General features: G+C 45.8%; 1 protein-coding gene across 1 annotated transcript in view; it reads left to right on the forward strand.

Annotated features, from left to right (window-relative positions):
• LOC124718709 (homeotic protein proboscipedia-like) overlaps positions 1 to 26,216 on the forward strand; it is a 626,981-nt gene that overhangs the window by 572,865 nt on the left and 27,900 nt on the right. The window contains exon 2 of the mRNA XM_047244330.1: positions 24,596 to 24,946. Within this exon, the coding sequence (XP_047100286.1) occupies positions 24,596 to 24,946 (351 nt within the window). The remainder of the gene's footprint in view (positions 1 to 24,595; positions 24,947 to 26,216) is intronic.

A 26,216-nucleotide genomic window follows, 5' to 3' on the forward strand; every position in this document is an offset into this window, starting at 1 on the left:
GTGCTAATCCATACATCAAATGGGCATCTGCCAACTCCGCATTTGTAAACATTGCACTGACTGCAAAACCACGTTAGTGATGAACACTAACCTGTTGATGCTACGTTCTGATGTGCTTGATGCTAGTACTATAGAGCAATGAGTCGCATGTCAACACAAGCACCGAAGTCAACATTACCTTCCTTCAATAGGGCCAACTGGCGGTGAATCGAGGAAGTACAGTACATACTGACGAAACTAAAATGAGCTCTAACATGGAAATTAAGCGTTTCCGGACACATGTCCGCATAACATCTTTTCTTTATTTGTGTGTGAGGAATGTTTCCTGAAAGTTTGGCCGTACCTTTTTGTAACACCCTGTATATATATATTTTACACTTACGGTTTCGACGTCCCGAAGCTTCATCTGCGTCATTGGTGCAAGGACGGAGCTATTCTTCAACATTTCACTATTGTAATACTTGATTTAAAACTGTTTTTGGCGTTCAGAGTGACCCAAAAAACAAATAGTAAATGCATTAATTCAAGGAATAATATGGATAGACACATATACTAGAAATGACAGGAGTTTTATAGAAACTCAAATAGAGTGCATAAACTGGCCAACAGACCTCAGTGCCGCTTTTAAATGAAAATTCGTCTTCATAATAAAGGAGTAGCGCAGAAGAAATGAATTTATGTTACATTTGAAATCTGCTATCTTGCCTGTCAGAAATACTATTCTTCCGAGCAGATAATCAAAAGTTTTTGTTGATGCATACTGAACTCCTTTATGAGCGTCTGACAGCTTTCATAAGAAGTAATAAGGTTCAAAAAGGGCTCTGAGCACTATGGGACTTAACTTCTAAGGTCATCAGTCCCCTAGAACTCAGAACTACTTAAACCTAACTAACCTAAGGACATCACACACATCCGTGCCCGAGGCAGGATTCGAACCTGCGACCTTAGCGGTCGCGCGGTTCCAGACTGTAGCACCTAGAACCGCTCGACCACCCCGGCCGGCAAGTAAAAAGGAGTATCTTATTCTTCTAGTGTTGTAGGTATAGACATTAGCATTCTTCTCAACCTGTGATGGATTTTTTATGGCGTATTACATGAGCGAATACATATAGTGTGAAGGTGAAGTTAAAATTCGTGATTCCTACAAAATGAGTCTGAAGTAAAATGCGCGTACTTCAGAGATAGGACGGTCGGGAAAACACTGCTGGTCATAGATAAAACTCTATCCATCTAAGAAAATTAGTATGATTCGTCAAAAGGATAGAGCAAGTCCAAAGCGAATACTAATAACTCAAATACGTGCAATACTAGGAAGACTTAATATTTAACACCTATAAATGAGGAAAAGAGTGGCAAAGGAATATGAAGGTAGAGGTCGTAGTCGAATTTTGTCCCAGTGCTAATGGAAATAATGTATCAGTCTATTGTTGTGATAAAATAAAGAACCGTTTATTAATAGTGCTGGGTAAATCAGTATATTACAGCACATTCTAAATACATTCTAATCCGACATCACTAAAAACAAACAGAAATTAATTTTATTTTTCGAAGACAAAAAATGGTTCAAATGGCTCTGAGCACTATGGGACTTAACTTCTTAGGTCATCAATCCCCTAGAACTTAGAACTACTTAAATCTAACTAACCCAAGGACATCACACACACCCATGCCCGAGGCAGGATTCGAACCTGCGACCGTAGCGGTCACGCGGTTCCAGACTGCAGCGCCTAGAACCGCTCGGCCACCCCGGCCGGCATTTCGAAGACAAACAGCTCTTTTAAGCAGGTGTTGCAGCCTGCTGGCAACATGCAGAAACGAAGACTCTGAAAGCACATGGTGTAAAGTATAGCCTACAATCAGGCAAAACGACGATAGTATGTTGTCTGAACTAGAAAAAAAAATCATATACATACGATGTTATAAAAGAAGTAAGGGGTTTAAGTGCAGCTATTTCTATATGTGTTTCCTTAACATGTACACACATCAGCGTGTTGGATGTTTCCTCTTTGTGTCGAGTAATCTTCCCGCAGACACGTTACAGCGTAATAACCTGATGTTTTCTGTACGGTCATAACTGCACTACTAAGCAGACTACGCTTGTCGGTATAGACTAACCATTTTGCGACTATCCGCACTTCAAGACCTGACATGCTGGCCAGGAAAAAATAAACATGAATGACGTGCTCTTACCACACTTACTTGGAGGTACTACCCAATCTAAAAACACACGACTTATAATAGCTATAATTATTGGTATGGTGGTAAGAAAATCACGTAAATTCTGATGTAATGTTGTTCAGGACACTCTTCTCAATCTCCATTTCACACTGTATAAGGACTCAAATGGTTCAAATGGCTCTGAGCACTAAGAGACTTAACATCTGAGGTCATCAGTCCCCTACAACTTAGAACTACTTAAACGTAACTAACTAAGGACATCAAACACATCCATGCCAGAGGCACGATTCGAACCTGCGACCGTAGCGGTCCCGCGGTTCCAGACTGTAGCACCTAGAACCGCTTGGCCACAGCGGCCGGCGTATAAGGACTGAGGAGATTATTCCATGGCTGAAAGTTTTTGAGTAGCCCAGTGCTACGTCATACGTCACTATCAGCAGAGGACATATTCATTAACGAGCTATTTGGTAAAAAAATCAGACTTTCATACAATTAACACCTGCTACTCCCACCCATCCTATGAAGACGTCCTTCGCATATGGGGGCGAGCTTGTGTGAACAGCTTTGGACTTCTCTGGTGGGAGAAATGCGGAAAGTTTCCACTGTTGGCTTTCACGTTGTCCTTTGGCTCGAAATGGTGGCACCACGAAAGGACATGATGACCTTCTTCTTCGACTACAGTGGCCCTCTGCTCATCGAGTTATCAATCTCCAGTGCTATGAAGACACCTTGCGGAGACTGCAACACGCCGTAAAGTCACACCGCCCAGGAATGCTTTCGGTCGTGATCATCCTGTTGCACGGTAACTCTAGCCCCCACACTGCCAATTAGACGAAGGCTACGCTTCATCGGTTTGGTTGTTAAACACCGCAACGTCCTCCGTACAGCCCGAATTTTTCACCGTGTGATTTTCACATCTTTGGCGACAGGCAGAACTACATGCGTGCACGTAGGTTTCAGTCGGAGGAGGAAGTGCCAGAGTGGGTGCGGTTGTGAATCTGTCAGTGGATGACCACTTTCTACAAAAGACGCATTGACCCTCTCGTCTCCCTGTGGGATAAACGTCTTAATGCGTGTTGTTATTACTTTTGAATGGAACTATTCCATCGTTCCGTTATGGTTGGTGTTCAGGTTTCATTTGACTGCGCCTCATATTACACTACTGGCCATCAAAATAGTTACCCCAAGAAGAAATGCAGATGATAAACGGCTATTCATTGGACACATATATTATACTAGAACTGACGTGTGATTACATTTTCACGCAGTTTGGGTGCATAGCTCCTAAGAATTCAGTACCCAGAACAACAACTTGTAGCCGTAATAACGACCTTGATACGCCTGGGCATTAAGTCAAGCAGAACTTGGATGGCGTGTATAGGTACAGCTGCCCACGCAGCTTCAACACGATACCACAGTTCATCAAGAGTAAAGACTGGCGTATTGTGACGAGCCAGTTGCTCGGCCACCATTGACCAGACGTTTTCAGTTGGTGAGAGATCTGGAGAATGTGCTGGCCAGGGCAGCGGTCGAACATTTTCTGTATCCAGAAAGGCCCGTACACGACCTGCAACAATCGGTCGTGCATTATCCTGCTGAAATGCAGGGTTTCGCAGGGATCGAATGAAGGGTAAAGCCACGGGTCGTGACACATCTGAAATGTAACGTCCACTGTTCAAAGTGCCGTCAATGCGAAAAAGAGGTGACCGAGACGTGTAACCAATGGCACTCCATACCATCACGCAGGGTGATACGCCAGTATGGCGATGACGAGTACACGCTTCCAATGTGCGTTCACCGCGATGGCGCATCACGCGGATCCGACCATCGTGATGCTGTAAACAGAACCTGGATTCATCCGAAAAAATGACGTTTTGCCATTCGTGCACACAGATTCCGTTGAGTTCACCATCGCAGGCGCTCCTGCCTGTGATGCAGCGTCAAGGGTAACCGCAGCCACGGTCTCCGAACTGATACTCCATGCTGCTGCAAACGTCGTCGAACTGTTCGTGCAGATGGTTGTTGTTTTGCAAAGGTCCCCATCTGTTGACTCAGGGATCGAGACGTGGCTGCACGATCCGTTACAGCCATGCGGATAAGATGCCTGTATCTCGACTGCTAGTTATACGAGGCCATTGGGATCCAGCACAGCGTTCCGTATTACTCTTCTGAACCCACCGATTCCATATTCTGCCAACAGTCCTTGGATCTCGACGAACGACAGCAGCAATGTCGCGATATGATAAACCGCAATCGTGATAGGCTACAGTGCGACCATTATCAAAGACGGAAACGTGATGGTACGCATTTCTCCTCCTTACACGAGGCATCACAACAACATTTCACCAGGCAACGCCGGTCAACTGCTGTTTGAGTATGAGAAATCGGTTGGAAACTTTCCTGATGTCAGCACGTTGTAGGTGTCGCCACCGGCGCCAACCTTGTGTGAATGCTCTGGAAAGCTAATGATTTGCACAACACAGCATCTTCTTCCTGTCGGTTAAATTTCGCGTCTGTAGCACGTCATCTCCGTGGTGTAGCAATTTTAATGGCCAGTAGTGTGCAAAAAACATATTTAATTCTGCGTATTGCTGCTTGCCGTTTGATGTGTACTCTTTTTTAAGACACCGAAAGAAGTTACAGTCTGATACTCTGGGAATGGGCATAGGGGAGAAGATGCAGGAATCCTGTATCGCCATCCTAGGTAACGTCCCTGTGGAAGTGCTTCGCCGTTGCCTTCCTCAAACATGTTATGAAGTGTCAAGTGTGCATCAGTGTCGTGTGAATGAGATGAGAGCTTGCACAGTGTGATGTTGGGTTTGTGTCATTTTGGATGAAGGGAAGGGAAAGGGCGCTTCAGATAATTTACTCCTTTCATGTAACACCGAAGGGACCATCGAGCTTACCCCTTCATCTCCCCCTCCCACATCCGACGGATGGATCATCATCATCAACATTGTTGCTTAAAACTATTCAAGAGACACTGTGAACACGTTTAAAATGTAATCCAGGTAACTGATGCGAAAACTGATGATCAGGAAAGTTACACCACCATCTCTTCTCCCCTTGACAGCCAAATACTGGTTGTGATAATTTTCCTCCAGCAGGATTAGAACTGGCTTACCTCCAAGTCGAGTGCCACAGGCGTGCATTGGCAACCTCGGCTACGGCGGACGTGTTTGTATGGAACTGATAATGTGTGGGACTGATTCCATCAGACAGAGCCTAGAACCTCTGTGACTGATAAGGTCGTTGTTCAGCTGCAAATGCCACAGTTAATCACACAAAACGGCGTGATGTCTGCCCGTCAAAACAGCAGATAGCGGCCCTAATTAGCTTGCTTATTAGTTGGGAACAGGCCTCGTGCTGTTCTGATGGTAGCTTGCACTGTAGAAGGGCCGACCCATACAACAAACTGTCCTCAAGGCACAGAGTAGTCGTCAGATGCTAAGAGACCACATTTTTTTGGTCAGATAAAGGCATTAGATTCCACACCTAGGAGCTGCAAAAAGACGATGTTTCTCAGGGAGATGAAATAAGCGTTTGGCGTCATTGGCTGGGAGGCCCCTTCCGGGGCAGGTCCGGCCGCCTTGGTGCAGGTCTCTCATCACATTCGACGCCACATTGGGCGACCTGCGCGCCGGATGGGGATGAAATGATGATAACACAACACCCAGCCCCTGAGAGGAGAAAAATCTCCAACGCAGACGGGAATCGAACCCGCGTCCGTGGGACGGCAATCCGTCACGCTGACCACTCAGCTGTCTTTTTTTTTCTTTCGTTCGATATAGTTCGTTGCGTTTGGTCTGGTCGGACGTCACAAGACATCCGTTCAAGTTGATCGTTAATTCCAGAATAAGATTTTAACTCCACAGTGGAGTGTGCGCTGATATGAAACTTCCTGGCAGATTAAAACTGTGTACCGGACTGAGACTCGAACTCGGGACCTTTGCCTTTCGCGGGCAAGTGCTCTACCATCTGAGACACCCAAGCACGCCTCTCGCCCCGTAATCAGAGCTTTACTTCTGCTCAATAATGTTCGTGTCTGGGGAGTCTGGTCGCAAGCGGAAGTGTTTAAAGTCAGAAGAGTGTTCCTGGAGCCACTCTCTAGCGATTCTGGGCTTGTAGGTTGTCGCATTGTCCTGCTGGAGTTGCCCAAGTCCGTCGGAACGCACAATGGGCATGAATGGATGCAGGTGATCAGACAGGATGCTTACGCACCTGTCTGAGTCGTATCTGGACTTGTCAGGGGTCCCATATCACTCCAGCTGGACACGCCGCACACAATGCAGCGCCTCCACTAGCTTCAACAGTCCCCAGTTGACACGCAGGGTCCATGGACTCATGAGGTTGTCTCCATACCCTTACACGGCCACCCGCTCGATACAATTTGAAACGAGACTCGTCCGCCCAAGCAACATGTTTCCAGTCATCAACAGTCTAACGTCGGTGTTGACGGACCCAGGCGAGGCGTAAAACTTTGTGTCGTGCTGTCATCAGTGGTACATGAGTGGGCCTTCGGCTCCGAAAGCCCATATCGATCATGTTTCTTTGAATGATTCGCAGGCTGACACTTGTTGGTAGCCCAGCATCGAAATCTGCAGCAATTTGCGGAAGTGTTGCACTGCTGTTACGTTGAACGATTCTCTTCAGTCGTCGTTGGTCTCGTTCTTGCAGATCTTTTTCTGGGCCCAGCGATGTCTGAGATTCGACGTTTTGCCGGATTCCTGATATTCACAGTACACTCGGGAAATATTCTTACGGGAAAATCCCCACTTTATCACTACCTCGGAGATGCTGTGTCCCTTAAGCCGTCGGCACACGGACCGTGCTGTCGAACGTTAACGCTGAGCGTGCCAAGTTCAACGTGCTGCTGAACGCTCAGGAACGATGCGACTTGTGCACACGGTACGTGGGCCCCAACGTGGTATACGCGATCGCAACGCACTCCAGCGGCAGTTGAGGGATGTGTCTAGTACTTCGTGAATCACACTGTTTACTCAACGGGCGTGCGTAAAATTCCCACGTTAGCTCTATTAAAACGCACATTTCCTCCATCGTCCACGAAAAAGGAAGTACCATGTCCAGTCAATAAGGACACAGGCTTATAAAAGTTCCATTACAAACAGCGCGGTATAAATTTGGAATACTTCTCTGCATACGATAAACATTATTTCATCATTCCCACATTTTAGTAAAACCCCAAGGTCAGGCTTACTTGATCACTGTTTCTACGCAGTAGCAGAATCTTTGCAACATGTGAATTACGAAGCGTAAAAGAAAAAGGAGCAAAATAACTTTATACAAGTAGCGCAAGCTGTCCTGTTGATTAAACCAATCGAACAAAGTCACCCCTCAAAAAAAGATGAACTTATATTTACATAACATCAAATATTATAGCATATACTTACATTAAACTAATAATAAAGTATCAGAACCTAATAAACGCGAATGTTAGGAAAAAAATTTGGAAGTGTTAAGACGCGAACCACCGCCCCAATAAAAAAAAAAAAAAAGTTTTTCTTGAACAGAGACGCTACTCATTACGCTAAACCCCAGACTACCTTCGTCTACATAATCATATTGTATTACCGCTTCCTAAAACCGTTAATCGTAGATAATTACGTTACTAATAGAAATTTAATTATAACAAATTGTACCAAGAACAATGCGTTTTTGGTGGATCTCCAGTGTGTCGCTGCCTTCAAATAGCCTACTTACATAATACGCAGGTTACAATAATTCTTTTCCCTCGAATATGATGTTTCTCATAATTTTATTGAAACGAATCACACAACTAGCAACGGGTTTTCCAGTGATTCTCAATTTGCTGGTGCTCAGAACGGCATATATACATATAGTCTTAAAATGAATGCCAATATGCCGCCTCACAACAGTGTACTGAAGGGAGACGGCGTGCGTGTGACGTAGGTAGCGTTGTGCCATCTCATTGGTCAACGCTCAGACGCACGCTCAGAATATCTGGCATGCCAGATATTGCTCTGCACGTTCGGTAAGACTCCCGAACGTGCTATTCCACGCTATGACGTCAGAAACTCGGCACGCTCAACGCTCAACGTTCGGATGCACGGTCCGTGTGCCGACGGCTTTAGCTCGTGCGCCGACTATATTTCCACGTTCAAACTCACTTAAATGTTGATAACCTGCCATTGTAGCGGCAGTAACCGATCTAACAACTGCGTAAGACAGTTGTGTTATACAGGCGACGTATTCTGTCCGTCTACATATCTCCGTATTTGAATACGCATGCCTATGCCAGTTTCTTTGGCGCTACAGTATATATGTAAAGGCAATAATTACACTGACGTCGCCTCGATATATGATGGTCCCCTGAACATTATAAAACGTTCGGAACATGGATCTTAACAGTCTGAGTGGTCACATGGATTGCCGTGCATATTCTGCAGCGTGCTCCCAGGCTGGGTACAAGATTGGTAAGGAGTCCTCGTGGTAGGGCTCTTCATTCCTCCACCAGGTGGATGGACATTGGGTGTGCGGACGTGCTGCAGTATGTTAAAATGGTTCAAATGGCTCTAAGCAGTATGGGACTTAACATCTGACGTCATCAGCCCCCTAGACTTAGAACTACTTAGACCTAACTAACTTAAGGACATCACACACATCCATGCCAGAGGCAGGATTCGAACCTGCGACCGAAGCAGCAGCTCGGGTCCGGACTGAGGAACCCAGAACCGCTCGGACACAGCGGTCGGCTCCATGGGACTTCAGAATAATTATTGTCTTTGAATATAAGCGTAATTTATTTTCATAGCATTGCATGTTTCTTTGAGTTATCTTCTGTACTATAGTGTAGTAGAAGCTTCAAATATAACATACTGTGTATAAAATTACATTAAGGCTTTCAGAGAAGCAACTGAGATAATATTGACCTGTCCAAAATTCGAAAAATAATACCGATTTCGACAACTAGTGTTGAGGAAAAGTAATACTAGAGAAGGATGTTCCGTTACAGGACGTAACACATCATTGTCCTCGACGTCGAAGTTTATTTCATCTTCGACAATAACCAGAATTTACTTCAAAGTAACGAATTTATTGCAATGTTTCAAAAAATTATGCAAGACCAGGAATCGAAACAAAATTTTTCCTTACCTTCTTAGGATCATAGCTCTCGATGAAAGTTGATAGTAATCACTCCGTAAGAGGCCCGGATATTTCTTTCCTTTTGTATGCCGCATGTGCAACTGGTGATTTTATGAAGTAATTCGAAGTTCTATTTTTGATCGATGTGTTAGTTCAGTTTCTGTTTCTTACTTTCCAGCACAGAACATCAAACACAAATATCAGGCATCTCCTCGTACTTTTTGCCGTGATAGAACTTCCGCGAAAACCGTCGACACAGTCCAATTTAAACATATAGGAAAACAGACAATGACACAAACAACTTGGTGAATTCACAAATATTAATAATTTTCGTTTTAAGTATTTTGTGTGCTTGTTAGTATAACTGGAATTTATAGAAATTAAGTATATAAAATGAAAAACTTATTTAAAATATTTTAATTTTGTATTGTGGTTAGAAAAAGTAAAGACGAAGTTCAGCTGCTCGTAAAACCTATTTACTCAAATATTACTGTAAGGTAAATCTAAATGATTTGCCCGAATTCTTTTTTTATTTTTTTTATGCCACATGCACGACTGGTGATTTTATGAACAAATTTTAAGTTTGATGGTTGTATTAGTTCAGTTTAAATTTCTTACTTCGCAGCACAGAACATCGAACACAAATATCACACATTTCCTCGTACTTGTTGATGTGATACAGCTTTCACGAAAACTCTCGACACGGTCCCATTTAAAGATATAAAATAACGTACAATGACAGAGACAATTTGGCGAATTCACAAATACTTTTCTTCTGCTTGTTAGAATAACTTGAATTTATAGGATTTAGTTTTATAACATGAAAAACTTATTTGAAATATTTTAATGTTTTATTGTGATTAGAAAAAGTAAAAACGCAGTTCAGTTGCTCGTAAAAGCTCCTTCTTCTGTAGTGGTCAATCCAAGGATTGGTTTGCAACAGCTACAATGGCAGCTCGTCTCCATTCTGAGCGTCTTTCAGCTTTTCTCTTCATTTCTTTATAGGTGTTACATCCCACATCTTTCACGATTTGATCCATGTACCTCAGCCGTGGCCTTCCTCTTGGTCTTTTTCCCTCGACATATCCCTCTATGACTGTGTTCAGGAGTCCTTTATGTCTTAATAGATGGCCTGTATATTGCACTCTTCTTTTAACAATGAAACTCCAGAAGCTTCTCTTCTCACCTGCTCTTTCCAGAACCACTTCGTTTGTGACCTTGTCGATACATTTTATTTTGAGCATGCGTCTATAGCACTACATTTCAAAAGAATTTAGCTTCTGGTCTTCCTCTGTCCCGAGAGTTCATGTTTCACACCCATAGCATGCCACACTCCACACATATGATTTCAAAAATCTTTTCCTGATTTCAAGGCTGATGCTCTTAGATGTTAAGATGTTTTTCTTCTTGTTAAAAGCAGCCTTTGATGTGTTGGTAAATGTGCCAACACCTTGTAGATAGAGGCGGCCTAAATGCACGCTATCTAACGCAGACGGGCGTGAATTCTGGAACAGGATAAGTAGTGAATTCTAATAAGAAAAGTATGCAGCTCCTCGAATACTTAACTTTATTCTATCCTTGTGGTACATCGCTCTTGATAATACAAATAAGACTATCTTCAGATACGGTTAATGGCGCCTTGCTAGGTCGTAGCCATGGACTTAGCTGAAGGCTATTCTAACTGTCTCTCGGCAAATGAGAGAAAGCTTTCGTCAGTATAGTCGCTAGCAAAGTCGTCGTACAACTGGGGCGAGTGCTCGTCCGTATCTCGAGACCCGCCTTGTGGTGGCGCTCGGTCTGCGATCACACAGTGGCGACACGCGGGTCCGACATGTACTAAATGGACCGCGGCCGATTTAAGCTACCACCTAGCAAGTGTGGTGTCTACTTCTCACTTCTGCCTTGCTCCTTCGATCCCTGGTAATATTACTGCCCAGATAAGTAAATTTATCAACTTGTTCAAGCAGTTCATTGCCTACATGAACTTGGACTTTCACTTGATCTTTTTTGTCGCATGCCATTACTTTTGTTTTTGCTTTATTTATTTTCATATTATATTCTTCCCCCATAACTTTATCCATTCTATTCAGTAGCACTACAAGATCCTCTTCACTTTCAGCCAGGATAGCTATATCATCGGCATCTGGGCTGTAAAACCTGTTTACACAAATATTACTGTGAAAGTAAATCTAAATAATTTACTCGAATTTCACGCCCGAAAATGATAAATTGAACTAATCGATACCGCACCCTGACATAAAATGAAGGGACTGATACTCGATGAAACGACCTCCTGCACCTTAAGAAACATTGCACATGGCGCTTATTCAGAAGAATTCCGTATATGTCGCTGAAAACAGCTGTTTGTAACCTTGCCGGCGGATGAATACCAGGTTTCACAAGATCCAGCTGCGCTGCAGACTGGGGACGCAGAGCTGTTAGCCTGCGCTTAACTCCGTTAGCAGAGCGGCGGAATTTAAGAAGGGCGCAATATCGCCCGCTAGCAGATAATCCGTGTTTACCGCTCCGTGTTCGCTCCGGGCTGAGGCGTTCCGGAGCAGCTGTTTACGCCAAGTTGCTGCCCCTCTCTCTCTGCTCTCGCTCTTATTTTTTCCCTCCCCTCTCCCCTCTCCCTCAATCCTCGTTTCCATGCCTGGCTGCTCACCGCCTCTCTCTCTCTCTTCCAGTTTTATGTTATTTTTTTTTTAGCCAGTCGCCAGTTATACGCGGCTGGCCTCTGATGCTGCGCTGTGTTCCGCAGTTCCAGGCTTAGGCTGCCCCTCCCCGTCCGAGGGAAGCAAGAACGCACCGTGCTCCGGCGAGCGGACTTAATTGAAAAGTTCTTGTGCGGAGGCGGCAGCGGAGTTGGGAGAAACGAGAGAGCAAGAGAGAGAGAGAGTGGGGGGGGGGGTGGGGGTGGGGGGGGGGGGGAAAGAGGTCTTGTAAACAACGCGTGACGATAGCCCACGGAGAGGTGCGCACCTGGCGAAAGCTTCCGATCTGACGACGTTGGCTGTCGAAGGAACGACTAGTCGCTCGGTGCGTTGAGAGGGTATGCGTGGAATGGGCCATGCGCAGGCGAAACACTCCAGAGGCAGTCGTCTTAGGTACCACAGAAACATTGGGTATATATATATATATATATATATATATATATATATATATATATATAAGAGAGAGATAGAGAACTACTGAACTACTTAAACCTAACTAACCCAAGAACTTCACACACATCCATGCCCGAGGCAGGATTCGGACCTGCGACCGTAGCGGTCACACGGTTCCAGACTGTAGCGCCTAGAACCACTCGGTCACCCCGGCCGGATATATGTATATTTTGCATCATTTCGGTTCCGAGAGTTCCGGAACAACATTGGAATAGAGAATAAATATCATTTCTTCACTTTTTATTGCTCATGACAACCACACATTGCATGTTGTACCACCATACAGCGAGACCTTCATACGTCCTGGTCCAGGTTGTTGTACACACCGGTACCTCTAATAACCATTCTTAAGTCCCCTTGGATTGATGCATGCGACTATTCGTCGTAGCATACTATCCACAGGTTCATCAAGGCACTGTTGGTCTAGATTGTTCCACTCCTCAACGACGATTCGTCGTAGACCCCACAGAGTGTTGGTGAGTCACGTCGTCCATTAACAGCCGTTTTCAATGTATCCCAGGCATGCTCGATATGGTTCACGTCTGGAGAAAATGCTGCCAACTCTAGTCGAGCGATGTCGTTATCCTGAAGGAAGTCATTCACAAGATGTGCACGATGGGGGCGCGAATTGTCATCCATGGAGACGAATGCCTCACCTATATGCGGTCAATATGGTTGCACTATCGGTCGGAGGATGGTATTCACGTATCGTACAGCCGTTACGGCGCCTTCCATGACCACCAGCGGCGTACGTCGGCGCCACATAATGCCATCCCAAAACATCAGGGAACCTCCGCCTTGATGCACTCATTGGAAAGTGTGTCTTAGGCGTTCAGCCTGACCGGGTTGCGTCGAAGCAGTATCGACGATTGTCTGCTTGAAGGCATATGCGACACTCATCGGCGAAGAGAACATGATGCCATTCCTGAGCGGTCCATTCGGCATGTTGTTGGGCCCATGTGTATCGCGTTGCATGGTGTCGTGGTTGCGAAGATGGACCCCGCCATGGATATCGGGAGTGAAGTTCCGCATCATGGAGCCTATAGCACACAGTTTGAGTCGTAACACGAAGCCCTGAGGCTGCACGAAAATCATTATTCAACATGGTGGCATTGCTGTCAAGGTTCCTCCGAGCCATAATCCGTAGGTAGTTGTTAGATCTGTTACTGTACGAGACAAAACTTTATACCTCACCTGGGCCCTTCAACGCCGACATTGGACTGTTGATGACTGGAAACCTGTTGCCTGGTCGGACAAGACTCGTTTCAAATTGTATCGGGCGGATGCACGTGGACAGGTATGGAGGGAAGCTCATGAATCCATAGACCCTGCGTGTCAGCAGGGGATTGTTCAAGCTCGTGGAAGTTCTGTGATGGTATGCGGCGTGTACGTTTGTAGTGATGTGGGACACCTGATAGGTCTAGATACCACTCTGACAGGTGACGCGTACGTAAGCATCCTGTTTGATCACCTCCATCCATTCCTGTCCATTGTGCATTCCGAGGGACTCAGGCAGTTCCGGCAGGACAATGCGACACCCCACACGACCAGAATTGCCACAGAGTCGCTCCCGGAATACTTTTCTGAGTTTAAACACATCCGCTGGCCACCAAGCTCCCCAGACATGAAGATTATTGAGCATATCTACATCTACATCCACATCCATACTCCGCAAGGCTCCTGACGGTGTGTGGCGGAGGGTACCTTGAGTACCTCTATATTTTCTCCCTTCTATTGCAGTCTCGTATAGTTCGTGGAAAGAAATATTGTCGGTATACCTTTGTGTGGCCTCTCTGATTTTATGCTGACGGTCTGTTCGTGAGATATACGTAGGAGGGAGCAATATACTTCTTGACTCCTCGGTGAAGGTATGTTCTCGAAACTTCAACAAAAGCCCGTACCGAGCTACTGAGCGTCTCTAGTGCAGAGTCTTCCACTGGAGTTTATCTATCATCTCAGTAACGCTTTCGCGATTACTAATTATAATCCTGTAAAGAAGCGCGCTGCTCTCCGTTGGATCTTCTATCGACCCTATCTGGTACGGATCCCACACCGGTGAGCAGTATTCAAGCAGTGGGCGAACAAGTGTACTGTAACCTACTTGCTTTTTTTTCGGACTGCATTTCCTTAGGATTCTTCCAATGAATCCCAGTCTGGCATCTGCTTTACCGACGATTAGTTTTATTTGGTCATTCCATTTTAAACCACTCCTAATGTCTACTCCCAGATAATTTATGGAATTAACTGCTTCCAGTTGCTGACCTGCTATATTGTAGCTAAATGATAAAGGGTCTTTCTTTCTATGTATTCGCAGCACATTACACTTGTCTACATTGAGATTCAGTTGCCATTCCCTGCAACATGCGTCAATTCGTTGCAGATCCTCCTGCATTTCAGTACAATTTTCTATTGTTACCTCTCAATATCTGGGATACCTTTTCATGTGCTGATCCGAAGAGATCTCCGTCCCCTCGCACTCTTGGGGATTAATGGACGCTACTTCAGACAGTTGTCTAGTCCACGCCACGTCGTGTTGCGGCACTTCTGCGTGCTCGCGAGGCCCTACACGATATTAGACAGGTGTACCACTTTCTTTGGCTCTTCATTGTAGGTACCCATGGTGTGGCATGCGTACCGATTTGCTTAAATTTTTTGCGGTGATTTACGTAGAGATCTGCGTTTCATACGCTAGTGGAATAGGAACGGGTGCAGCCATCTGCGGTTACAGGCAGCGTGTTGCTAAGACTGCACCATGGCTGGCCGAGTATTTACGTAGCTGCACGATGGCGGGAGGTTGATTCTCACGCCGCTGTTCGCGGAGCCGGAAGAGTGGATGCGGCGCCCGGTCCCACGTCGGAGTGATGGAGCGCCTGACCCCGGGGTCAGCCAGTCAGCGGACCGCAGCTCAACAGGTCAGCCGCTAACCTCACCTCACGTCTCCTCGCAGGGGCTGCGGGGTGGCGGGGGCGGTGACCACATTCCCCACGCGTCCCTTCCACTGTGCAACGTAGCGAATTATTACGAGTTGTCATCTTGCACTGAAAGCGTTACTTGCTGTGGAGCCGGCAGGTTAGCAGATTTTAGGTTCTCACGCCGTCACAAATGACGCTGGCTACTGTGCCGGACGAGCCGTATATTTGTCTAACGCTCCGTGCATCACGTATTACGAGGGTTGGAACTTTAAAAGTAGCAACTATTTATTTACAGCTCGTACAAAATGGTTCGAATGGCTCTGAGCACTATGGGACTTAACATCTGAGGTCATCAGTCCCCTAGAACTTAGAACTACTTAAACCTAACTAACCTAAGGACATCACACACATTCACGCCCGAAGCAGGATTCGAACCTGCGACCGTAGCGGCCGCGCGGTTCCAGACTGAAGCGCCTAGAACCGCTTGGCCACACCGGCCGGCCAGCTCGTACAATAGACACGTCTTTCAAAGTTTTACTGATCTTCAAAGTAGTCACCAGCGTTGTGTATAACCCGTTGTCAGCGATGTGGAAGCCGTAGGATACTCTTAGCAGTGCCAGTTTTGTTGACTTCGAGCGGCTAGGTCTATTGCCTGAAGAATTTGTAGCAGTACTGAAGCGAGTGCCGTGAAGTGTTTCCTTCAGTTTAGGCTCTGGCTCTGAGCACTATGCGACTTAACTTCTGAGGTCATCAGTCGCCTAGAACTTAGAACTAATTAAACCTAAGGACATCACACACATCCATGCCCGAGGCAGGATTCGAACCTGCGACCGTAGCGGTCACGCGGTTCCAGACTGAAGCGCCTTTAACCGCACGGCCACACCGGCCGGCCTTCAGTTTAGGAATCGAGTTGTACTCACGAGGGCTTAAGTCAGGGGATTGCAGTAGGTGGTACAGCACTTAGCAGCCCCATCAGTCAAACAATTAAGTAACTGCTTGAGCATTGTCCTGAAAAATGATGGTCAGGTCCTGCAGAAAGTGTCATCACTTCTGTCTCTAAGCTAATCGTAGGTTGTGTTCCAAAAATGAACAGCATAGAGACAGAAGTGATGACACTTTCTGCAGGACCTGACCATCATTTTGCAGGACGATGCTCAAGCATGTATAGTGCAAGCTGTTACTGGTTTGTTTGACTGATGGGACTGCAAAGTGCTATACCACTTACTGCACTCCCCTGACTTAAGCCCTCATGAGTTCAACTCGATTTCTAAACTGAAGGAAACACTTCACGGCATTCACTTCAGAACTGCTACAAATTCGTCGGGTAATAGACCGCGCAGCTCGAACTGTCAACACGACTTCCACATCGCTGGCAACTGGTTACACACTATGCTGGTGACTACTCTGAACGTCAGTAAAACTTTGAAACACGTATCTATTTTGTACGAGCTGTAAATAAATAGTTGCCACTATTAAAGTTCCAACCCTGTTATATACACTCTTTATGAATCTGAAGAAGTACTGTTAAATGGGTAACACAACCGCACTGTTAAAATTTGAAATCAATAGCATCGATACCTTCGGAGTTATAAATTTTTACCTGAAACACATAAATACCGTGCTGGCATTGTGAAACCGAGTTAGCGACTGTAAGGTATTCATCTATAGCATCAACTGAAACTACAACAAGATGATAGCTTCATATAGTCCAATTTTCTGGGATTTTCTTTAGTTTCGTTACCAAAAGTTTCCGACGTCATTAGTAGTACTTTGCAAAATAATTATTTAATATTGTATTGGTTGTGTGAGTGTTGTGGAGTGACTGAGAGAGTGAATGGTGGACATACGTAAAGTGAGAATATGGTATTTTATTAAAACCATGTAAATGTATATGTCAGAAAGTTGTTGTGCAGTAAGGGAATTGTGACGTATGTACGAGTGAACTTGATTTCGCAAAAGGTAGCCAGAAGAGGCGTTGAGTATTAAATTTATTAGTAATTTGTTTTGTGGAGAGGAGTAGTGTTTTGTTTTCATTAAATTTTATTTAATTTCGAGATTACGAGATTTCTAGTCTAATTTCCTTGCGGTAATCTGATTGACTGGCATTAGAAATACCGCAGTACAGAGGTGCTCGAGATGATTTGATTGGTTGCTTAACATGCTAGCCAATAGGAATTCATCACTTCCTGCGCGTTTAAGCAGGGCTTTGTGCCTCAGACCTATGAATGGACATAGTCGCTCGGTAGCCGTCTTCTGGTAAACACCTGTGTTAAATCGTGCTGATCGAATTTGTACCAAAATGAAGAAATTCGCGTGTTTGATCGGTTTTCATGTCGCTGACGAAAAACGACTACAGTGTAGTATTTTATGAGAGTTTGAGCGTTATGAGTGGTACATTTTAGGAGATATTAGCGTGTGAACATTTCATCTCATACATAAACTCCGCGTGGCGTGTTTCGTGCATCTAACGAGACATTATGGCGATGACTTCTCTACAAGAAGCCTACTGAACGACTCAGCCTGTTAACTCGCAGTTGGTCGTGAGTCAGTGACTGTATAGGACGTTCAGACGTTTTGGTCTCACCGCGGGCTTGTAGAGTGAGCCACACACAACCGATTGCATCAAAGCGTACGGCCGCGCGGGATTAGCCGAGTGGTCTGGGGCGCTGTAAGGTTAGGTTAGGTTAGTGTTGTAACGTCCCATCGACAACGAGGTCATTAGAGACGGAGCGCAAGCTCGGGTTAGGGAAGGACGGGGAAGGAAATCGGCCGTGCACTTTCAAAGGAACCATCCCGGCATTTGCCTGAAACGATTTAGGGAAATCACGGAAATCCTAAATCAGGATGGCTGGAGACGGGATTGAACCGTCGTCCTCCCGAATGCGTGTCCAGTGTGCTAACCACTGCGCCACCTCGCTCGGTGGGCTGGTCACGGCGGAGGTTCGAGTCCTCCCTCTGACATGGGTGGGTGTGTTTGTCCTTAGGTTAATTTAGGTTAAGTAGTGTGTAAGCTTAGGGGATGATGACCTTAGCAGTTAAGACCCATAAGATTTCACACACATTTGAACAAAGTGTATGGACCTGAAGATGGCGTTGACGCAATGTCGAAAACTAGTAGCGAAGTAAATATAAAATCTTAAGTACAAAAATGGTTCAAATGGCTCTGAGCACTATGGGACTTAACTGCTGTGGTCATCAGTCCCCTAGAATGAGAACTACTTAAACCTAACTAACCTAAGGACATCACATACATCCATTCCCGAGGCAGGATTCGAACCTGCGACCGTAGCGGTCGCGCGGTTCCAGACTGTAGCGCCTAGAACCGCTCGACCACTCCGGCCGGCTCTTAAGTACAGCTGGAGGGACTTCATTTTTAATAAAAACCATACCAGCTGTGTCCCATCTTCATGTAGTTTAAATAAGGATGTACGAAGATGAAAAAGTTCAGAATATGGGGTCGGACTAAATATCTTCTAGCTAGTTTTGGGTGCGAACTTGCTACAGAGACAGCCAGTAACATTGGATCACTCGTGTCGGGATATTAAATACGGACTTGATACGCATTTCCCGTGTTTTGAAGACATTAAACCAACTTACAGGAAATTTTAACATTTTTCCAAACTACCCGTGCAAGGATCCCGAACGCTCCATAGTTTAACTATCTTTCAGCAACTACTCATGGATGAGTTGTGTTGCTCTTGCGTGGTAGGTATTTTGTCGAATTGTCGTAAACGCTGCTTTTGTCGGCTAAGCCCGTATCTACTATCGCAGAGTGAAGGGGCAGACATCCTGAAGCCTGATTGTTGTGAGAGAGCAACCCACCCAGCTACAACAGCAATTCTCTATCAAAATAACCACACAAATGCTCATTGGGGATCATGGCAGTGCATTCAGAAGAGCATGACACTCTGCTCTGATAGTAAAATCATCCGCCTGATTATATGTCTGTGGGCCTTTGTACGCAATAGCTGGCACGTAACGAAAGAGAGAGAGGGCTTAAAACACCGCGAGAATTGCGTGCTTGAACATAAATGCAGTTGCTAGCCGAGCCAGCGGGTTCCTCCGTTGGATTTGACCACGGACGGCGTCTGTGAAACGACCTCAGTGCGTTGCAACTGTCAGCCGCGGTCAGAAAAAAAGATCTGTGCAGATGGGAGTGCATTATGAGCGAGCAAAGTGATTTCGAAAGTGAGGAGATTGTGTGAGCTCGTATGGCGGATGCTTCAGTAACCAAGCACTCCGTCTTCAGGCCACAAGTAGCCCATCAGGACCATCCGACCGCCCTATCATCCTCAGTGGAGGATGCGGATAGGAAGGGCGTGTGGTCAGCACACCGCTCTCCCGGTCGTTATGATGGTTTTCTTTGACCGGAGCCGCTACTATTCGGTCGAGTAGCTCCTCAATTGGCATCACGAGGCTAAGTGCACCCCGAAAAATGGCAACAGCGCATGGCGGCCAGGATGGTCACCCATCCAAGTGCCGACAACGCCCTACAGCGCTTAACTTCGGTGATCGCGCGGGAACCGGTGTATCCACTGCGGCAATGCCGTTGCCATATATTCCGCGTCTAGGTGTATTTTCTTTTCTTTATTATAGACAGCGTTATATGGTATGTGACCTTCTTAATCATTACACAGGAGTTGCAGGAATTCTCATACGAAACATGTGCAATTCGAAGTTTTGATAGGAAGCAATGTCTGAGACGCACACACACACACACACACATACACACACACACACACACACACACACACACACACACACACACACACACACAAAAGCGCGCACGCGGACGGACATCTATACATATTATAAAAATGGGTATGCTTGTTTGCGTGTATGAGTGAGTGTGTTTGTGCGTGTGTGCGCGCGCGTGTGTGTGTGCCATCTGTCCTCCTAAATCACTGAACGCATTTCAACCAAATTTGGATACATATATACCTTACTGCCAGGCATCAACCGCTGTGGACGTAAGAACACCTTATGAATCATATTTCGGCTTTTATGACGTCATAAACAATGAGATGCTTGGAAAACTGCTGCATCGTGCACGAAGTTTTAGCATAGTTGTTCTTTAATACTGACACACTGCTACAGTTGACTCAACTTGCGGAAATAGTTGGTACTTGGCAGCGCTTTTGACAACTTTCAACTGCAAGGCACCGGCCGCCGTGGCCGAGCAGTTCTAGGCGCTTCAGTCTGGAACCGCGCGACCGCTACGGTCGCAGGCTCGAATCCTGCCTCTGGCATAGATGTGTGTGATGTCCTTAGGTTAGTTAGGTTTAAGTAGTTCTAAGTTCTAGGGGACTGATGACCTGAGATGTTAAGTCCCATAGTGCTAAGAGCCGTTTGAATTTTTTGAACTGCAAGACACAAACGGCTGTAGGGGAAAACAGTTGCGCCTATAGAACCATGAAAAGTCGTTACCACGCAGACTTTTACAAAACCGCGCCATAGACACGCGAAACAGCTGCGCACAACGTTCAGAAACTGTTTGGGATCACGTATCTTAATCTGGGTATTGTACCTATTCATTTGTACATTATGCATTTTCTTTGTTCACGTGTTTCAGAATTTCAAAGGTGTTTCCCCGAATGCATGGAAAGCAACTTTTTTCGATATTTCAGTACAAACAGAATTAATTATTTTGTTTTCTTTTCTAATAGAAAAGTGGTAAAATAAATACCCGAGTAGTGCCGGGTTGTTCAGCTAGCATATATATTCACCTCCGCACGCAATATTTGATACGCAACGAACGAGAAGCGACTTACTGAAATCTAAAAATACAGCTATTGAGTAAAAGGGCAGGCTGTGGTGTGTGTGTGTGTGTGTGTGTGTGTGTGCGTGCGTGTGTGCGTGTGTGCGTGTGCGTGTGCTTGTGTGTGTATGTCCGTGTGATGATCGACTGGAATTTACTATCAATTATGTCTAACGGGAATGAGGCTTGGACAATTATAAGAATAGCTGTTGCTTAACTATCAATGGAGAGATCCATGATACCGATTACTACGAAAGGTGGAAAAACGAGCAGACGAATCACGAAACACATTGGAGAGAGGTGTACTGTGAGGACTGTAATAAGAAAGAAGACAGAGGTGGACGAATATGTAGCCAGGAAAATGGATCACGGGTAGAATAAAGTTCTTAATATAGATTGTAAAAAATAAGAAATTCGCAGATGCTAGCCTGATGGAGGATGGGGAAAAGACGTTACAAAACATATAGTAACATGTAGGCATGTGTGTTAAGAATGTACTGCATAGTGAACGATGCAAGAGAGCTTCATTGCCGGCCGTTGTGGCCGAGCGGTTCTAGGCGCTACAGTCCGGAACCGCGATGCTGCTACGGTCGCAGGTTCGAATCCTGCCTTGGACATGGATGTGTCTGCTGTCCATAGGTTAGTTAGGTTTAAGTAGTTCTAAGTTCTAGGGGACTGATGACCTCAGATGTTAAGACCCATAGTGCTTAGAGCCTTTTGAACCATTTGAAAAGCTTCATTGAGCTGTGGACATCAAACGGCTGGACATGATGGATGATAGTGCAACAGTGAAGTAAAGAGGTAGGTGCGGACAGACACCGAAAGAGAACTGTGTAGCGGAACCGTCGTTCATGTAGTACGGCTGTCGACGGAGTATTAGAGATATGTCGTATGTAATCCATCTGCACACTTAGTCCAGAGATCTCATACGCAGATCCCAACGAACACTTACTAACAATATCTGTCCAGATGTCCATCGGATTGATCAAATACTTGCAAATTATGCTACATGGGAAGCACTGTGTCGTGATTCATGCCTGTGCATTTGCAGGGAACATAGAAACAGTTGCCATCCAAATTTTTATTAGGTCGATGTATGGTTCACACCTAACTTTTCTGGTCTCGCTGTGTCCCAGATGGGATGTGCGAAGTCTTGGTTGGACCGGTGCTGGAACTCCCACAGACAACTTAGTCTCACGACGAGAAACCACAAAAAATCACGTCCCTTATATTGTGTCTCAATGCATCTCAGATGAGAAGTACAGTGCCTTGAACGGAGCTACTGTGCTTGCAGAGAAATAGGGATAGAACAAGCAGTCACCATGAATGCCTATACATATATCCATTTGATCAATGTAGAATCCCCATCGGGATTTTTTTGCAATTGTATATCCCAAATGGGAAGGACGAAATCGTTACAGGAATGGTGCTGATATATTACAGAAAACAAAGCGTAACAGTGAGAAACGAGTAGCAATTTCTACCCAAATGTATGTTGGGTTGATGTAGGGTTCCATCTCTTATTTCATGTTCCGATGCATCCCAGATGAGAAGTACAATTCCATGACTGGATCAATTGCAAATCGGGGTACAATAAACAGTCGCTAAGAATGCCTACCCGTGTATCTATTAGATCAATGCACGATCCGCTTCGGTAATCTTTCCCGAAGGAAACTACCAAATACTCACTCGAATGTTCCTGATATACAGGGTGTAAATTTTTAGTTGACAAACCAGAATAACTCGAAAATTAAGCTCCACACGAAAAAATGTGTGGAATCAAAAGTTGATTATTTTCGAGGGAGGACATCTGCTGGTGCGAAACTTAGCCCGCCACCCCAACCCCCGGAGAGGGGGGGGGGGGGGGCGGGATGCAACATTAAAATCTCAAATGGGAACCCCCATTTCTTTATCCCAGAATCAGATTCTACATAAAAAAAACTACGTACATTGTATCTTAAACATTTCTTTTGATTCTTGGCAGTTGGCGCTATAATTCAAGAAAATCCGTGTTCTCATTTTTGTGTGGAAAATGGCTACAGATAAATAAAAAAAACTTATTTGTTTCATAAATTTTGATTCGCTGAAAGTAACACTCTCCGCCTCTCCCCATTGAGGAGGGGGGGGGGGGGGGGGGCGGGGGTTTGAGAGAGAGGAATTAGAGTTTTACAAATGTTTACCCAAATACTGTATTAATTTTTTCCGCAGATTCCTATACGTTTTGTTTGTTTCGTGGTCATGAGGCCACACAACTTTTAATTATCAAACAAATCGTCTGTCTAGCTAACTAACTAACCAAACATCTTACTTACTATCGAGTGAACTCATTTTTTATTTATCCGTAACCATTTTCCGCGCAGAAATGAGAACATGGATTTTCTTGAATTACAGCGCCAAATAACAAGAATCAAAACAAATGTTTAAAACAAAATGTACATATTTTTTATGTACAATCTGATTCTGGAATAAAAAATTGGGGTTCCCTTTTTAAAATTTAAAGTTGCCTCCCGCCCCACCCCCAGGGGGCTGGGATGGCGGCCTATTAGCATCAGCAGATGTCCCCCTCGAAAATAATCAACTTTGGATTCTACACATTTTTACGCGTGAAGCTTATTTTTCGAGTTATTCTGGTTCGTCAACTTAAAATTTACACCCTGTATATCTGCAGGAAACCTAGGGTAACAGCATGGAATCAGTAACTGTTTCCGTCCACATATACGTTCGATTGAGGCAGGGTACACATCTGGTGTTTCTTGTCTCTACATATCCCAAATCGACAGTGTGTTGACTTGAGACGATTGATGCTGATTATGAGCAGTTAGTGGTAATACTTGCCAAAATGTTCATTGGTTATTTGTAAGGTTCATATCTTGCATTTATAGTTTCGATTGACCCCATATGGGGGACTACAGACAGAAAGTATGGATTCCTCTGAAGGAGGAATCAGCAACATTTTCAAATAAAGTGTCGTTTGGATCGATGTTGGGTGCATGTAGTTTTCTTTGTCTCGCTGTAGCCCAGATGGGAGAAATAAAACAGCAGGACTGCAACCAAGGTTTTAACCCAAGACAAGTATGACTCGAGCCAGCCACGGCTCATATACGTTCGATTGAGATAGGGTAAACGTCTGGTGCTTCTTTTCTTTACATTTCCCAAATCGACAGTGTGTTGGTTGACTTGACACGAGTGGTGTAGATTATGAGGGGTTACTGATAATCCTTGCTGAAATGTTTATTGGTTATATGTAAGGTTCGTAACTGGCATTTCTTGTTTTGATTGACCCCAGATGAGGGACTACAGACAGAAAGTATGGATTCCTCTCAAGGAGTAATCAGCAACATTTTCAAATGCCTTTTGGATCGATGTTGGGTCCACATGTAATGTTCTTTGTCTCGCTGTAGCCCAGATGGGAAGTACGGAATCCTGACCGGGGTGGTGCCGGTTTGTGCTTGCAGAGAACGGGCTGCCGCGGCGACTGCGCACCGCCTACACCAACACGCAGCTGCTGGAGCTGGAGAAGGAGTTCCACTTCAACAAGTACCTGTGCCGGCCGCGGCGCATCGAGATAGCCGCCTCGCTGGACCTCACGGAGCGGCAGGTGAAGGTGTGGTTCCAGAACCGCCGCATGAAACACAAGCGGCAGACGCTCAGCAAGGCGGGCGGCGGCGCCGGAGGCGACAGCGACGCCGACAGCAAGGACTCCGCCTCCGGGGGCGGCGGTGGGGGTGGCGGGGGCGGCGGCAGGGGCGACAAGAAGGCCGAGAAGGCGCTGGCCGCAGCGCTGCTCGAGGACGCCGGGGGCAAAGGTCAGTGGGAGCGGCGTAAATCTGAAGTCACCGTGGCTCTAATACTTCCATATGGGGTCCTCAGTATTAATAGTCACAGATGTACACCAGATTTTACATTCCAATCTCTGTTTCTTAACATTTTAGATGTGCGTCACGGTTTTACCGTCATTTACAAAGATGGCTCCAAACAAGAGAATTTCCTTGGCTGTTCTGTAGTGTTCCCCGATCATGTTACCCGAATTCTTTTTTTATTGTTATTTTAAACACCTGTACATCAGGCGGGCTGGCGGCAGCATCCTACGCTGTTCTTCAGCCTCAGGATTGACAACGAAAAATATTAAGAAGACACATAGACTGAACAAAATGGTGGGCAGAAACAGTAGGCACAGAATACAAAAAACACGAAGCCGTTCACACTCGACGAAAGCCACACTAAAAACTGTCGGCACGGCGCACAAACACTGACGACTTCGACGGCACAGGTGAACGGAGGAGCGTGACGGCGAACACTAAACACAAACACGATGGCAGACACACGAGAAACTGGTGGCGATGATCTCCGGCGCGCGAATGTCCACGTAGCGTGTGCGAGTCCGCGGACCTGTCACGAGGGGAAGAAGGGGGAGGGGGAGTGAAATCGGAGAGCAAAGATGCCAATGGCAGAGGAGGTGGGAGGAGGAACGGAGGTATGGAGGTAGGAGAAGCCCGGGGGAGGAGTGGGGTGAAAGGGAGGAGGGAGGGAAGGTGGAGAGAAGGGAGAGAGGGTGCCCAAAGGAAACGAACACAGGGAGGGAGGATCAAAGTTGGTAGGAGGGGTAAGTAGGGGAGGGGGGCATCATCAGGGAGGGGGAGCTGGCGGAAGCCACCTTGGGAGAGGATGTGGAGAGTGGAGAGATGGAGAGCAGGTGGGACGTGGAAATAAAGGCGCGGCAGCAGATGGGGGCGGGAGAGGATGGGAGAAACCAGTGGGTGAGGAGGTGTAGAGGATCCGTATCCGTTCGAGGAAAAGGAGGAGGTGAAGGAAGGGAATAAGGTCGTACAGGATCCGCGTGGGGGAGGGGAGACGGATGCGATAGCCGACGCGCATGGCGTTCTAGGATCTGAAGGGATTTGTAAAAGGTAGGGCCAGCGGAGATCCAGGCAGGGTGGGCGTAGAAAAGGATAGGGCGAATGTGGGATTTATAGGTATGGAGGATGGTGGAGGGGTCCAGACCCCACGTACGGCCGGAAAGGAGCTTGAGGAGACAGAGTCGGGAGCGTGCCTTGGCTTGGATCGTCCGGAGGTGGG

This window comes from Schistocerca piceifrons, chromosome 10 (genome assembly GCF_021461385.2).
Source record: "Schistocerca piceifrons isolate TAMUIC-IGC-003096 chromosome 10, iqSchPice1.1, whole genome shotgun sequence".
In the NCBI taxonomy this organism is placed as follows: Eukaryota; Metazoa; Arthropoda; class Insecta; order Orthoptera; family Acrididae; genus Schistocerca; species Schistocerca piceifrons.